Source organism: Manis pentadactyla, chromosome 1, assembly GCF_030020395.1.
Source record: "Manis pentadactyla isolate mManPen7 chromosome 1, mManPen7.hap1, whole genome shotgun sequence".
Classification (NCBI taxonomy): Eukaryota; Metazoa; Chordata; class Mammalia; order Pholidota; family Manidae; genus Manis; species Manis pentadactyla.
The window spans coordinates 6412633-6428530 of record NC_080019.1 but is presented as its reverse complement, the minus strand read 5'-3'; the positions used below and the strand labels follow the sequence as shown (position 1 = coordinate 6428530).

Below are 15898 nucleotides of genomic sequence, written 5' to 3'. Positions count from 1 at the left end.
TTCCTTTGATAATAAAAAAAAATTTCCAATCATTTAATTCTTATCCCTAGACAATACAAGGTGAGGTTACACATATTGTTGCCCCAAGGGGAATTTCTTCATGTAAGCTGGCCAGCCTGTTTGCACTTGACAGATGTAACCTACTCCAGGGCAGAGAAAGTCTCAAAGGAGGTTTTGATTTCTTAATGTTGAAATGAGCACAACTTTTATTGTCTTAATCAGTAAATAAAAAAACAGTGAAGTTGCTGCATCTCATTTTTTAAACTCAGAGTAAGAGGATTTTAAGAAATTGTGATTGCTTTTTAACGTACTGTCGAAAGTAAGTTAATTTGATCTGTGTCTGGGAAGATTGTTCCAGCAAGTCTGCAGATAGATAGTCCTACTGGAGTTAAGTGAAACATCCTTCGGAGGTGCTTCATATGAGCACACCGCCTCTCAGAAGGGGAACGGTGTGTTCTCAGATGTGCTCAGAGTCGGTGCACTTTGTCTTTGAAGAGAACATGGCGTGACTTTCATCACATATCGTGAGCCCAGAATACAGGGGTATCCATTTTAAATGACAGTAGAATTCTTTTAATGTGAACTGCATTTTTTCAGAACATATGCTACGTTAGGCAAGGAGCTCTATATTGAGGAATATTTCTGAGGACAAAGAAAGGATTTACTAATGATAATTAGCAACCATCATAAAGTCATATTGAACTTGTTTCAGCTGTTTGAACAAATACCTTTATATATAAAAAGCTTACGTATTACACGAAGTCATTCGTATGTGTTCTTTAATCCAACTTAAAAACACATTTCTTAAAACTGAAAGTTTCTCATCTGCAGGGGCCATATGCTATTCACTTGTGGTGACCTAGTATCTTGGATAATGTCTACATTTATTGGGACACAATACGTGTTTTTGCCTAACTGAAAAAGAAAATTGCTTAAGGAGCTTTATGTTTGTGTGTATGTATGTATATGCAGATATATAGAGGTGTTCTATACAATATACAATGTAAAGCATTATGTCACAGATGGAGAGCTAAGACACCCAACGGACCATACCAAAGTCTCAGGGAAGGGTTTATGCATTTGAAACCAAAACGCAACTTCGGAATATATACAGAATTCTCAAAACTCTACAAGAACAACAAACAAGTCCATTTTTTTAGAAAATGGGTAGAAGATTTGAACAGACACTTAAAACGAACCAAGGTATACAGGAGGCAAACAAAAACATTTGAAGATACTTGACATTATACATCATTAGGAAAAAACAAATTGCAACCACACTGAACAACCAGCACCCACCAGTTAGGGAAGCGAAATTACAAAATCGTAGCCATAGGCGTGCTGGCGAGGAGGTAGAGCCGCAGTAGCAACTCCCAGACTTTGCTGGAGAGAATGCAGAACAGTGCCATCATTTTGGAAAGCCACTAGGACATTTCCTACCAAGTTTAATATATGTTTGCCACATTGCCCAGCAGTCCCACTCCTAGGTTTTCACCTAAGAGAATTAAAACTTAGGTCCACACAAAAAACCTCCACCTGAATGTTTATAGCAGCTTTATTCCCAGTAGCCCCAAACTGGTAACAGCCCAAATGTCCTTCAGTTGGCGAATGGGTAACCAAACTGCGGGCACGTACACATATTCCTGGGGAGACCCTGATCTCTCGTCTCTGGCTGACCTTGAGGCCCTGTGCAGGGAGGGAAGAAAGATGAGCAGAGCTGAAAACTGCTTCACGGCCACACATGAAATCAAAACTTTCCAGAATTAGTCCAAGAAAGTCCCCAAACTAATGAAGAGCCACAGTGCAGAGACAACAAATGGAGGGGGTGGGGTAATCGGACTTGCAGAGTGACCACATTATATCATTCAAAATGCTCTGTTCTTGAGGAAAAATTTAGAGACCAAGAAACATGCCAGCAAGACTTACTAGATAGACTTAAATCAGCTATTACAAATGTGCTGAAAGAACTAAAGGAAACCACGGCTTACAGAACTGAAGGAAAATACTAGAACAATGGCTCACCAAATAAAGAGTATCAACAAGGAGACAGAAATTATGGAAAAAAGAAGAAAAGAACTCCATGGGAAGTCCAGAACTAAGTAAAATTAAATAGAAATTCAAAGGTACAATAACTTAAATGGAAAAAAAAATCACTACAGGGACTGAATTGGCAGAAGAAAAAAATGAGCAAATGAAGCTAAGTAAATTGAGAATATCCAGTCTGGGGAGGAGAAATAAAAAAAACAAAATGGGATGGTTGCATGACTCTGAAACTGTGCTTAAAAACACTAACATGTAGATGACTGCCCTTGTACTGTTCACCATGTAACTTATTCACTATGTAAGAATTTGTTCTCCATGTAAGAACTTGTTCGTTATGCTTCAGAAGATTGGAGACTGACGAAAATTAGGCTTGGGGTGGATTAATGATTGTGCATTGAGCATTGACTCCCCTATACAGAATTTTATTGTTGTTAACAACCATTTGATCAATAAAAATGAGAGATGCCCTAACAACAACAACCAAGAAAAAGTACACACTTCCAATTGTAAAATAAATAAGCAACCGGGATGTAATGTATAGCATAAGGAATATAGTCAAAATATTGTAACAACTTGGTATGGTGATAGCTGGTACTTAGAATTATCATGTATATAAATGTTGAATCACTGTGTTGTACACCTGAAACTAATGTAATGTAATACTGTGTGTCAACTACCCTTCAATAAAAAATAATTATCTAAAAAAAAAAAAAAAAAAAAAAAAAAACACTAACATGTAAACTTTAAAAGGGTGGATTTCATTGTAGGCGAATGATCTCTCCATAATACAGGTATTTCAATAAAAGCAGTTTAGAAGAGGCTCTGGGATGCAGGAGAACATGGTTAGCAGGTGGGCAGTCTCCTAGTTTGACCTTATTTTACAGTTGAGGAAACTGAGTCCCAGACACACGAAAGAAACAGCCCAGGGCTTGTAATGTCATAGACGTGCATTTCTTCACCTGTTCTGCAGTTAGGGCGGCCCACCTTCCCAGCTGGCCCCAGACTTCCCCAGTTTTAGCACTGACAGCCTCCCATCCTCAGAAGCCCCCTAGTCCTGGGAAAATTAGGACATGTGGCCACTCTGTCTGCAGTTCAAACTGGAATAAATCTTCTTTCCTGCGGCTCTGAACCGCTGAAATTCATAAATGAGAAACGGCAATATTCAGGAAGATCCCTTTACCTTGCCGAATTCGATGCTCTAAACTTAAGCAGCTGGCATTTTGCTTTAAGGTCTCTTCTATTCATCCTTTCGGAATGAAGGATCTTTCGTCTCCTTTTAACGAAATCTGCATTTCATCCCCAAGGTGAAAGCCAGTGTCCTTGGCTTCCTCTGGGAAGTGACAAGTGGATTCTTTTGTATCCTACACGCAAGAATGTAACAAAAACAGAAGTTGTAGTTAATTGATTTCAGATATGAAAAAGCAGATTATAACCCTTTAGAGAGATTTACGGAGGAGAGAAAATGAGAGAGTTCCATTTCCTGTGAAGAGAAAGCCAGGAGAAGGAAACTCACATAGGAAACGTCATTTGAATTCCTTTTTAAAACCAGCAGGCCTCAAAGGGAAGGTCACATCCAGAGAAACCAGCAGTCTTTGAATGTCGGATTGCTGTAGTCACCTCAGGGGTGGAGAAGCCTGCCTACGCAGGAGCAAATGGGCAGCGGCCCACTGCCCCCCCGACAGCCCCGAGCTGCTCCCCCTGTCTGCAGCAGACTCCCAGCTCAGCCTCTCTCCTTACCAGTCGGGGCTGCAGCCTGGCCCAGCCTAGCCAACGGGGGGGCTCCGTCTTTCAAGGCACAGCAGGGAAGAAGGGAGGATGCAGTGCCCCCTGCAGGCAGGGGATGGTGCTTGCTGTTTGTAAGGTGGGGGAGGTAAAGGGTGACACCTAAGCAACGGGAAAGTCCGCAATAGCCACCTCTGCCCTGCCTCCCACCCGGGCTCAACTGGCCTTAAGGACCTTGCTGCAGGCAAGCAGGTGAGTCTCAGGCACCTGCCAGCTTTGCCTGGGCTCAGGTGCTTCCTCTGATCTTGTCAAGCGCACTCCGTCTGCTTTCATCTCCTCCTGCCGGTCCCCAGCCTCCTCTCTAGGCCCTTCGGCCTTCCTCACATAAGCCTCCTGCCCTCCCTCCACTCACTTGGAGCAGGCCCGTCCTTGCAGCCACCGGCTGTGAAATTCCCAGTCCACCTCCCCAGGACCCGCCTTCCTAGCTGGATTAATCATTCCCTCCTCCGCAGCCTCGAAGGCCTGTGCACCCCTCTGCCTTGCGCGTGCACGTATGTGTTGTCCTCTAGCAGAGTTCTGACCCCCTGACGGATGGACAGGGCTCCTCCTGACTCCCCGGCATGTGGGCGTGGCTCCCATTTCGTTACTTTGTAGCTGTCACTCCGCACCCTTGGGCCATCACATCCTCATCGTATGACCTGACTTCTCTAAACTGTAAGCTGCTTGAACACAGGGAATTTTTTCTCCTTCAGTCTCACATGGGTGACACCAAGCCTGCTGCCTGCTTTGTACTGGGCCCTGCGATGTAATTGCTCACATGTCTGTCATTATTGCCTTGCTCCACTGGGACCTGCTTCAGCCAGGAACTATCCTGCTCCCCTCTATATTCCTAATGCCTGTCACAGTTCATGGCGCATAGCACGTGCCCCACCATGATGGCTGAAAACAGTTCACCGAGTTGGAGAGTTAAGAAACTTAATTGCGGAAGTCTTGTGAGTGGCTTACACTGAGCTGGGTCTGTCTTCCATGATCTTTCAGCATCACACCCCAAACCAGGGAAAACCAGGGAACTATCATAGAGGAAATGAAATATTGTGTAGAGACACTGCTCCAGATTGTCAGCACCAAGACCCAAGACCCAGAGTGATGGAGCCACTCGCTGGAGAGTGCCACTCATTCTGGGTGGCTTCTGCCCAGAAATGGCAGGCGCCCCTCCCACCTGCCGCCTGTTGGCCAGAGCAAGTCACACGGGCCAACTGACTTCAAGAGGGAGGGCCAGGGAAGTTGGTGACCACCAAGACAGACTGCCACGCCGTCTGCCAGAGCAGCGTGGCTCAGATTCTAACATGCACAGGGATCGCCTGGTGATGGTTTTTAAATGCAGACTCCATTCAGTAGGTCTAGCGGGAGACAGATTTTGCATTTCTAACAAGCTGCTGGCCCATTGTCCCCGCTCTGAGGAGCTTTGAAACCTACCGGCCAGACTGAACTCTTTCCCTCTCTCCCTTCTCTACAGAGATGAACCTCAGCTTGCCGCTCTATCACTTTGCATTGCAAACCAAGAACAATATCCTTGCCTTCAGAAGGCGCTTGTGATTTACCTCGAGGGTGCAGGGGATGCAGAGGAATAGGTAATGGAAGCCATTAACTGCTCCACACAACTGTGGAGTCTGGGGAAGGACAGAGCACAGGAATGCTGCAGCTGTTCTGAGAAGCCAGAGTCATTCCACGCGGAGGCCACCATTTGCCTAAGCAGGTTTTGTGAGTGGACCAAATTAGATCTAACTGTGTGGCCTCTCCTTCCACTTGCCACCCTCAGTTACACCAGCAGGCCAGTGCAGCTCTGACTGGGCTCCACGGAGGCTCCGGCCCCTTGGAGCTCTCGCCTGGTCAGGGTCACACTGCTCCGGGGTCCTCGGCGCTCCCTGATTTGCGTGGGCCGCCACCCACTGGTTGACTCGCAGCAGGTGAGTCCTTGGTCCCAGAGCTCCTGTAGTTTCCAGGGTCCCCTCTTGTTTTGAAGATGAGCTGCTGACTCCCTCCTGCTTGGGGCTAAACCACTACAGGTGGGGCCCAGCCTGGTCGCCGCACGCCTGCGGGCTTGTGGGTGATCTGCGTGGGCCTGACCCGGAAAAGCGTGAGCCTCTCTTCAGCTCAGAATAGATGGTGTTTTTCTTTCTTGTGGTTTTATTTCAAAGCCATGCCAGTCATTTTATATCCTTTCCCAGAAGTTTTGATTGATGGCAATCTGGTCAGCAAGAAGCTGCCAAAGGAATAAACTGCTGACTTGGGTATTGGCGTTGGCTGAGTTTATTAAGCCTGCAGGGTGTGTGTGTGTGTGTGTGTGTGTGTGCGTGCGTGCGTGCACACGCACACACACCCATGTGCATGAAGGAAATGTAGCACGGGATTCAGTGGAATTCAATCTGGAAGGAACTGAAGGGGCCTCAGTTGAGCAGGGCAGAGTAGGAACCCAGGAGCTCTGTGCCTAGTACCCGCTCCCTGCTGCCTCTAGAGGGCAGAGTGTGGAATAGCGTCCAGGTGTGCATCCTGCCCCAGAGCTTTTTGCTCTAAAGCATCTGTTTCAGGTGGAACTTTTTAAAGTCAAACCCCAATTTCCTATGGGCTCAGTATCATAAACTGGATTTCAGTTATAGGAAACTAATTTCTTACCATTAAAATATATTTTTAAATGATCATAAGATACAACGAAACACATTTTTTAATGATCATAAGATGCACACATTTTAAAAAAATATCATAGATACAGCAAAACACACATTTGCGTTTTATAATTACATAAAAACACTGAAGACAAGGCTGAATTCTTTCAGTGGGTGGAAGAGATAAGGTTTGCATGGCTCAGACATGATGAGGCTTTAAAGAAATAAGACTCCTATGAAGTCTGAGCTGCACGTACCTTCCTTTCCTGGTGGTTTCTCACGGGCAGCACAGTCGCTTCTCGTTGGGCCTTCAAATGGGGACTGGAACTAAGGTCGTTGGCCTTGAAAACGCCCGTTGCCGATTGGATAGGCCTGTGTGTTTCCGGAGCCCTGTGAACTGGTAATGGGCAGTTGCCATGACAATTCTGGACTTGGTGGCCTTCTCTAAAGGTTCTGAATTTGGGGCCCCTAGGTGAACTCCGCAGGGTCACAGAATCCTTTGAAATTATAAGCAAATAAGACATTTTGAGTTCATGTGGGAAGAATGTTCATAGAGTTTATCAGATTCTAAAGGGAATCCATGCCCCCCCCCATAAAGATGTTAAGAACACTTATCATGAATTTTCCTTTTTATAGCGATGCATTTTCTAAAATGTGAAAGGTGTCTGCTGGTCCCAGCATCTAAGGTGGGGACTGAAAGTATATCACATGGCGTCCTCACACCCACTTGTATACACACATGTGCGTGAACACTCACATGCAAGTGTGTACACACCTCTCCCACAGACATGGGCACGTACACACACACCCTTCTGTGCCTCTAGAGCCAGTCCCCTCTCCTGCCTCCCTGCCCTGTTTGGGGAATCCCAATACAAGGTTCTTGGTGAGAGCAGACTGAACTTCTGCACCTCGGACACGTGGCTGCCAGAACAGGCTCCATTCCTCGGGGTCGCACTAGTCCTCCATCCCCGAGTTCCGGCCTTGGACATGCTGGCAGCATGTGTGTGGGAAGGCATGGGGGACCCAGAGCCACAGGCCTCGGTCCTTCTCCTGGACCTCCCACTAACTCTCCAGGCACAGGAATCTGAGCACAGTTCTTAACCTCTGAGTTTCCCTTTGGGTAAAGTCAGAACAGTGATCTTTGCGCTCCGGCAGGGTTGCTGGCACAATGAAATGACAAAAGGAAAGTGGGAGCACCCCAGCCTACATCTGCCCCACTGGGGGTCCCTGCATGCTCCCCCTCTGACATCCATCAGAAAATCATATGGAGCCTGGCGCTGGAAACAAACTCCCCTTACCTGACACTTTGAGTAGGTCTCTGTCATTTCCTGGAGTCAGATGGTGCTTGGGAAGAAGATGGGATTCGGGTTTTGGAGGGCATTTGTCCCTCTGGGTGGATGGGAGGCAGGCCCTCCTGGCACTCTCTGTGTTGAGTGGCCTTAGACGAGATTTCTGTGTTCATTTCCCAGCTTATAATGCAGCCACTGCACGTGGGCCAGTGGAGAGGGGACTAGAAAGAGAATAAGCTTCACATTTGCAGTGAGCCTTGTCACCGTTGTGCTCTTCCTGCACTTCCTGGAGGGACTCAACCTCCTAACAGGAGGCGACAGCTGCAGACAGGCCAGGAACTACCTAAGTGACTGCTGAGGGGTGTGCTTGTCCTGAGGCAAGATGTATTATTTGACAGCTAAAAGCCAATGAGAAGCAACCCAAGTGTCCACTGGTGGGTGAACAGAGAAGCGGAATGTGGTGCCGATGCAGCCCTGAAAAGGAAGGACATTCTGACACCTGCCACAACATGGACAAACTTTGAGGACACTATGCGAAGGGACATAAGTCAGTCACAAAAGGAGCAAATATAGTATGACTCCACTTACATGAGGTGCCCAGAACAGTCAAACACAGAGACAGGAAGTAGAGTGGGGGTGGCCTGGAGCTTGGAGGAGAGCAACAGGGAGTTGGTGTTCAATGGGACAGACATGCAGTTTTGCAAGATGGAAACTTGTGGAGGAAGCTGCACAACAGTGTGAAGGTATTTAATGCTACTGAGCCATGTATCTAAAAATGGTTAATGGAAAAGTTGGAGGTACATGTATTTTACCACGGTTTTTAAAAAAGCAATGAGATGACCTGCGAAATATACATCACGCATTTTGAGTTGCAGGGACGTGAGCAGGATGGGGAGAGAATATGATCCAGATAGACGATGGTCCATGTTTAGAATTCTTTTGGATATTTTGAAATAATGAGCTGTCGCTCTCTAAGGGGAAAGTAGCATCTTGATCTGGCCACTTGGGGCAGCGTCTTTCTGGCAGTAATGGAAGCAGTCAGGAGATGGGGGTTCCAGCCTGGCTCTGAAGCTCACTGGCAAGTGGCTTTGGACAAGCCTCCTCTCCCTGGATTTCACGGTCCTCTGCTGAGAAATGAGAATAATTCCTCGCTAAAAAGCAGAGTCAATGAAAGCCTCTGCAGACTCGAGTGGGCGAGGAAGCCCTCTGGGGGCACTGCAGCTGGGGACGACCGTGAGGGCTCCAGATGGCGCTGGCCTCTCAGCCTCAACACGCGGCTAACTCGCCTGTTGGTGTCCAGCATCGCCTGTACTGCTGTGCTCCACAGACTGAGCTTTCTCAAGGTGCTTTAAGAGTGTCATTTCCACGCACTACGCCAGTGTACTTGGGCACATGGAGAACCTCGGCCAAGAAGCTGGTTGGCAGGTTGCAGTGAGATCATGTGTTCACTAACTTTATTAAAAGGCAGGCAGCCCTGGAAAGATGGGTGGGCCCAGGGAATCCCTGCCGGCAGGCCGTCTGTAAGGGAGTGGCCTGGCGACTTCCTGGGGTGTTTGCGCTGGGCAGTGGTGGGGCTGGGAGCTCTGCCGGCTTATTGAACTTTCTCTGGCCCCGCAGAGGTGGGCTGCAGAGCTGCAGAAGCATGGAGTGCGGGGCCGAGGGGGTGCAAATGCAGGCCTTATACTTGAGGGCACGTTGGGTGGACTAGCCCTCCTCCAGTGGGGGCATTGTTGGGAAAGGGAGCGACACTATCACACAGTTAGGATATGCCGCAGTGCTGTGCACTTTCCATGCCTTATCTGACATCCCTAACAGTAGCACAGTGCGTGGGGTGCTGTGCCCATTTTACAGATGAAGCTGCTTCTAGGAAGAAAAAGATAAAAGAGTGAAGGCATGGGAGGCTTCCTGGGACTGTCCACAAAATGGGAGATGTAGGAATCTGTGAGGAAAGCATGGCTGATTAGCTCTGTTGGGTGCCCTTCCAGAGGTTTCCTGAACCAGGCGTCACCCTAATGTGCGTTAGTTTAGTTGGACCCCACTTCTTTCTCTCTAAAAAACCAGCGGGAAAAATATGCCACAAACGAGCTCAGGAGCTGGCCGTGGTTGAGGAACCTTGCAGAGGAAGGGGGGGTGCAAGGCCAGCTCTCCATGGTGGTGGGTGGTGGGTGGATGCAGCCCTGGAGCCTGGTGCAGGACAGGACAGGCTGGGCGCTGGGGTTCTGAGCCAACCTGGGTCGCTCTGACCGGGCAAGCCCCTCCCTCACACCACAGGGTGGCTCTGGAGAGCCCGAAGGAAGGATGCAGCCCCCTGGCGGTGGTGGTGGGGACGGCCTGGTGCAGGAGGAGGGCCCTCCAGCCTTGGGCCCCCCAGGATTCATCCCGGAGGACTGCTGTGCCTGAGGCCAGAGCATTCCCTGCAGCTGCTCTCGGCCCTGTCAGCCGTGACTGTCCATGCGTGGCCTGCTGTCCTGGGGACAGCCTCCTTTGGATAAGATACCAGAAAATTCGGTGGGGGACGTGGTCCGTATCACTGTGATCGGGAGTGTGCTATCAGCAGCGTGCGTTCCCCGCAGGGACGGCGGGAGGGACCGTGTGGGCTGTGGAGTATGGCTGCCCCCTCCTGACACCCCCTCCTCCCCCCCTGGGGTTTGGGGTCAAGTAAGCAGGAGTGACACGTGGACGAGAGCCTTCCATCTTCCCTAACTCACTAAGGAGAAGCAAGTTACTCAGAAACATTGCTACATTAGCCATTATCAGTAACACAGTGCTTATGGCACCCTGTAACTGATGTGCGGGGTGATGGAGGAGGAGGCTGAGGGCACCCCACCAGCCCCCGCACAGCTTGGGCAGGAGGTCACACTGACCCATAGATTTGGGGGCCGGAGGTTGCCTGCAACCTGGCCTTCACCTCTCCCATCCTCCACTCACCCCCAGGAGAGTGAACGGGCTTTTTCAGGGGCTGTGGTGATGCTGGGGCCATCTTTCTGTGGCAGATGACTGCACTCCCTGCAAGGACACGTCTGCCGCAATGCCACCATAGGAAGGGTACACCCACCCTCGGCAGTGGCTGGGACCTGTGACAAGGGCAGTGGCATCCTGAGCTCCCTGGTGTCCGAGCTCCTTGATGTTCCTCCCTGGGTCCCCAAGGAGGTGCTCTGGTTTGAGGCAGCAGCAGGGACCCAGGTGGAAGCCACTAAGGTCAAGAGGTCCCCAGGACTGCCGTTATTTTTATTAATTCCTTCATTTCTTATGTATCAACTGCTGTGATGAGGTGGAGAAACAAGACAGTCCATAATGTCAAGGAGCACACGGTCAGGCGTGTGTATTGCCAGAGAGCGAAGGTGTCTTAGAGAAACAAGGCCAGCCATAGGCAATGCCACACGCGCTGTAAGGGACAGGCCGGTCGTGGGAGCACAGGCAGTGGAGTAAGTGTACCTCATGGGCTCAGGATGGGTTCTTAGCGAGGAGCATGTGACCGGGGTCCTGAGAGATGGGCAAGAGTTCATGCCCTTGGGGAAGAGAAGAAAGAGCATTCCAGGGGTCACGTGCAAGGGAAGGGAATGCTCAGGAGATACACAGTCCAACACGACCTAAGAGGGCAGTGCCCAGAGAGGAAGGGAAAGGAGAGAGAAACCAGCGAGGGCAGTGAGTCCCCGGGGGTGGACTGGACCCAGCATGGAGGGCAGGAGGGCCCTGGGGGATGGGGGGGGGTGTCTCTGTGGCTTCAGGAGGGGCTCTCACAGCATGTGCTTGCCCAGCATCTGGGCATAATCAGCCCCAACAGCCCGTCATGCTCCGCTGAGCCCTGTGGCTTGCCCAGCACGTGGAGGGGGTGTGTGGCGAGGGTGCAGCCCAGGCAGTGGAGCAGACGCTGCAAACCTGACCGTCACCGGCAGGGCCTCAAACAGGCAGTCGCCGCGGAGGCCCCTGCTCTGCACCAGCGTGTGTGTCCGGCAAGATGTCGCGTCCGGGAGGAAACAGGCCCTGGGAGGGCTGAGAGGGTGACCTGGCCTTTGTTGGTCCTGCCCCCTCTCCCAGGGTTAGAGCGAGGCTGGAGGGCAGCTGCAGCCCTGGGCTAAGTGAGGGCCTGGCCCTGGGTGGAGGCCGCTGGCCCAGTGCAGGGGGGCAAAGTCACCCGCAGGCCGGTGACTCCAGCTGTGTCTGCCGCCTGCCGAGAACCGGCCAGAAGTCCCAGCTTAGCGGGCGGTGCAGGAGGCAGCCTGCAGCTCTGCCTTCCCTGGGCCTTCATCGCTGTTTGTTCTTGGCTTTTTCCTCTCAAATCAAAGTGCAGTGTCTGCCCTCTTGTGGCAGAGGCCTGGTACTGCCTGGGCCACCCTTCCAACTGCTTCCGGAAGGGATGCTGCCCTCTTAGGGGCTGGTGAGAGCTGCTGTCGGGAGAGGGGAGCCCCCTACCTTGGGGGAAGAAGCTTCCGGAGACAGCGAACCTAAAGGGTCAAAATATGAGGTCCCCTCCGAATCTGGGCACGCAATGAGCAAGTCCGCTGCAGCAGAGGGGAGCATCCCGCAATGGGCAGGGTCTGAGTGGACCAGCTCTCTGGGGACAACCACACGTGTGCATCGTTTCTGGGCTTCAGACCTAGGGAGCGGGTGAATTCCATTGGGAATCTGGAACCCTCAGTATTAAGCCTTTCATTCGGTATTTGGATACAGCTGCAAGAAACAGATTATTCTAAATCAGTACTAGCAGGTCTCTGTCTCTCGGAACTTGGAATGTCAAGTCCTGACTTGCCATCTTTTTCTTCCTACAAGCTCTTGAGTGCTGTCTGCCTTCGCCAGCATGCCCCACAGACCTTGTACCTGCCGTCTTCACCAGAATATGGCCCTGCCATAGCCGCCTACTGCTCCACAGCCCGCCTCCAGTGGGCACTTCTAACAGGCAAATAGTAGGGATAATTTAAGTAAATATGTCACCGCTACACTGCAGGCTCTGACCTGTTCTCCACTCACACTGAGGTCATTCCTAACTCCACATCAAACCAGGACAGTCAAGCAATCCCAGATTCTCATCTCACTGGGGACTGGATTCCAGAAACAACCCTGGCGCTGAATACCATGTCAGTGTGGCCGGGTCATGGAAGCGGAACGATCGTGGTATTTCAAGCAGGTGGATTTTGCAAAGGGAAGTCGGTGCTCCCAGAATCATTGACTGGAAAGGCTGTTGGAGTGAAGGTCAGGGGCACACTGGATTTCAGGACCAACAAGTTACAGGAATTGCTGGAAATCATTGCTGATGCCTTGGCACAACAGTGACTGGCTCTCGGGGGCAGCTGACGCAGCCTCAGGTCCGCTCTCTGCAGACACCTGTGCCCATGCTCACAAATGCACCTTGCAAACAGTGGCTTCTCCTTGGGTTTAGCCTGCCAGGTTGTGTGCATGCTTCCCTCAGCGGTGGAACCTGAATGGGAATGCTGCTGGCGACAGTATCTGGGAAACGTAGTCTCCCTGCTTCCGGCCTGTGTGACACCAGGGCGAGCTGGGAATGTCAGGGATCAAGACACGGTATCTGACACACTTTTAAATATGGGTGATAATGATGGTACTTCCTTCATACGGCTGCCGTGGGGCTAAAATTAACATTGTGAAGTCTTTGCACAGAGTGGCATATGGTGAACCCTCGATAATTGCTCGTTTGCAAAAAATTGTCAAAACTGAAGTCAGAATGGCTCCTCATTCTCATTTCTAACCCCAGTTAGGAAACTGGCTGCTTGAGTTGCGGGGTCCAACCCTGCCTGCCTTGGCACAGATCCTGTCCCTTAGCTGCCCGCCTGCTTGGCGGCACATCTTCAGTCTGCCTCATTCCGGCTCGGAGGGCTGGAGGGAGATTCAGGGAAAAGGTGAAAATGCTCAAGGGGAGATGGCAGCAGTGAGTCAGGGAGTCGTCATGGGCATTGATGTTGGATGCCTGCTCTGCTGACGGGACGACTTCATCTCAGAGGGACCACAGGCAGGCAGAGGCTGGCGGGGTCTCTCAGCAAAACGCAAGTCAGGGCCCCGTGTTGCACCCCTGTACCACGTGGCACCAGTGAAGCCGGGTGGGTCTCTGGCCTTGTGCTCAGGTACTCCAAGCAGCCTGCAGCAAGGAAGAACCAGGGCACAGCCGAAGTCCAGTGGGGAAGGAGACGAGCGACAGTCCATGGGGAACAAGCCTATTTCCTGATCTGTCTCCTGCCCCAAATAGCTCTACTCTCCTCCCCAACTGGTGTTGACGTGTCTGATTCTTTCTCTGGCAGCAGATGCCACCAGGCCTTAAACTAGGTCACAGAGGGCAGTGATGAGCCCGCCCAGGTCCTCAGGCCATGTCCTCCCCCGACCTCACTCCCCAGGCCTGCAGTGGCCGAGGCCAGAGCCCAGGTGGCCCCCTGCTTTGAAGCCCTGGTCACCTGAGGCACAGGGCATGGAGATCCGGCCCAGAAGGACCCACTGGGAAGTCCTGCACGTCCCAGGCCACCAGGCCCACCTGCCTCGCAGCCCCACCTCCCGTCCCTCCTCCTTGGGACCACGTCTGCCCAGCACCCCGTCCTGACGGCCCCTTTCTCTCCACAGGTTCTTTCAGAGCATGGCTATGGCCCGATCACGACCGACATCCGGGAGGGGCAGCCCTTCTACTACGCAGAGGATTACCACCAGCAGTACCTGAGCAAGAACCCCGACGGGTACTGCGGCCTTGGGGGCACTGGAGTGTCTTGTCCACTGGGTATTAAAAAATAATTTCTCCCTGTGTGGCCAGCCCTTGAGGTCACAGCAGAAGCGCTTTCAACAAATTGGGCGATTCTTTTCTGGCTCACATCAGTGGCTTTTTGGAGTACACAGGGCACAGAGGCACTCCTCAAAATCTTCATTGAGGTATGATTTACACGAAGTGCAATGGCAAGTTGATAACATGTCATTTATCTTCTGATAAGTTCTGGTGGGGGTGGAGCTGTGATATTTGCGGGGCCACTTGGAACCTGAATGAGGATCATGGATGCACTGTCACCCTTGTGCCTGCAGCTGCCTTGGAAGCTAGGGAATAAAGCTGGAGATCGCTGGGATGGGCAGGGAATGTTGGAAGTCCTTTATCTGTGCCCTGTCCCCCCTCTCTTGCCCTCCTGCCCTCCAGTGCCTTAAAATTTGTAAACATTTACAGCCTCAATGAATCATTCACTTTGCTCTCTTGATCCTGTCTTCCCCTCCCTTTTCAGCCCTCCTGGGGCAGAGAAAAGATGTGAGTTTCGCTTAATGAATTCCGACGCTTTGCTTAGAGCTCTGAGAAATGCGTGTTCTAATAAAAGTCTAGAACCTGATAATACAAGCAGCCTGATGTCTCTCCTGTCTGTTACTTGTGTAGGTGGGATATTTCTAAGTATTGTAAATAAAAGCTTCAAAATGGCTTTCCCCAGCATGGGAGATAGGATTGAAATTTTGGGAAAACAGGTACACCTCTAGCTCCTTGCAACTTTAGTAAGAATCGTGGTTTCTACACGCCTGTACAGCTGTGCCTGGGGAATAGGCCAGGAAATAACAGATGTGCAAACGCTGCCCTGGAAATCCTTGTATCCCAGACAAGGGGTGGGGGACCCAAGCAAAAAACATGAAAGCACGTGAATAAGCAAGATCATTGCAGGCGCTGACCAGACATGAAGGTGGTAAATGAGATACATTGTGTCTGGAGGCTGCAGAGTCGGCTGTGCGCTGTTTTAGCTCCTGTTGGTCAGGGAAGTGAAATAGTGAAACTTGAGAACTGAAGGGTCTGAATGTCACAAAGAGAAACACAGAAGCTAGTAGGAGAGAGCAGAGCTTTAGGGGCAGAAGAGTTAGAAATAGATACTGTTCCCCATGGATTTAGCCCATTTCTTTCTTTTCCCTCCTGGATTTCTGCTGTGTCCTAAGCACATCAAGAATATATAAGTGGAGTAGATCTACTCACTGTCAGCACCCCCATTTTTGGGGGGATTGAAGGTTGCTTTCCAAATGGAAGAGCTGGGAAGTATAAATGGCCCAAGACAGGGTACTTGTAGTGTTTGAGAAGCAGAAAGGCCAGTGGAGCTGAGACAATATGAATGAGGAAGGGTACTGGACAGAGATCTCAGGAAGACTCAGATCATGTAGAATCTTCTAAGAGATGTTAATGGGATTTTTGTTTGTTCACTTTATTTAATTGGTGGCCATTGGAGAATTGTA

General features: G+C 50.5%; 1 protein-coding gene and 1 long non-coding RNA gene across 2 annotated transcripts in view; one reads left to right on the top strand and one right to left on the bottom strand.

The window, feature by feature from the left end:
• Positions 1-15035, top strand: part of MSRA (methionine sulfoxide reductase A) — a 376285-nt gene extending 361250 nt beyond the window's left edge. The window contains exon 7 of the mRNA XM_036888793.2: positions 14282-15035. Coding sequence (XP_036744688.2) covers positions 14282-14446 — 165 coding nt within the window. The 3' untranslated portion in view covers positions 14447-15035. The remainder of the gene's footprint in view (positions 1-14281) is intronic.
• On the bottom strand, positions 1555-3707 carry LOC130684426 (uncharacterized). The gene is made up of 3 exons (XR_008998708.1): positions 3557-3707; positions 3224-3404; positions 1555-1686 (listed from the first exon to the last, which is right to left on the bottom strand). It is a non-coding gene; the product is annotated as an uncharacterized LOC130684426 (long non-coding RNA).
• Positions 15036-15898: the final 863 nt, after the last annotated feature.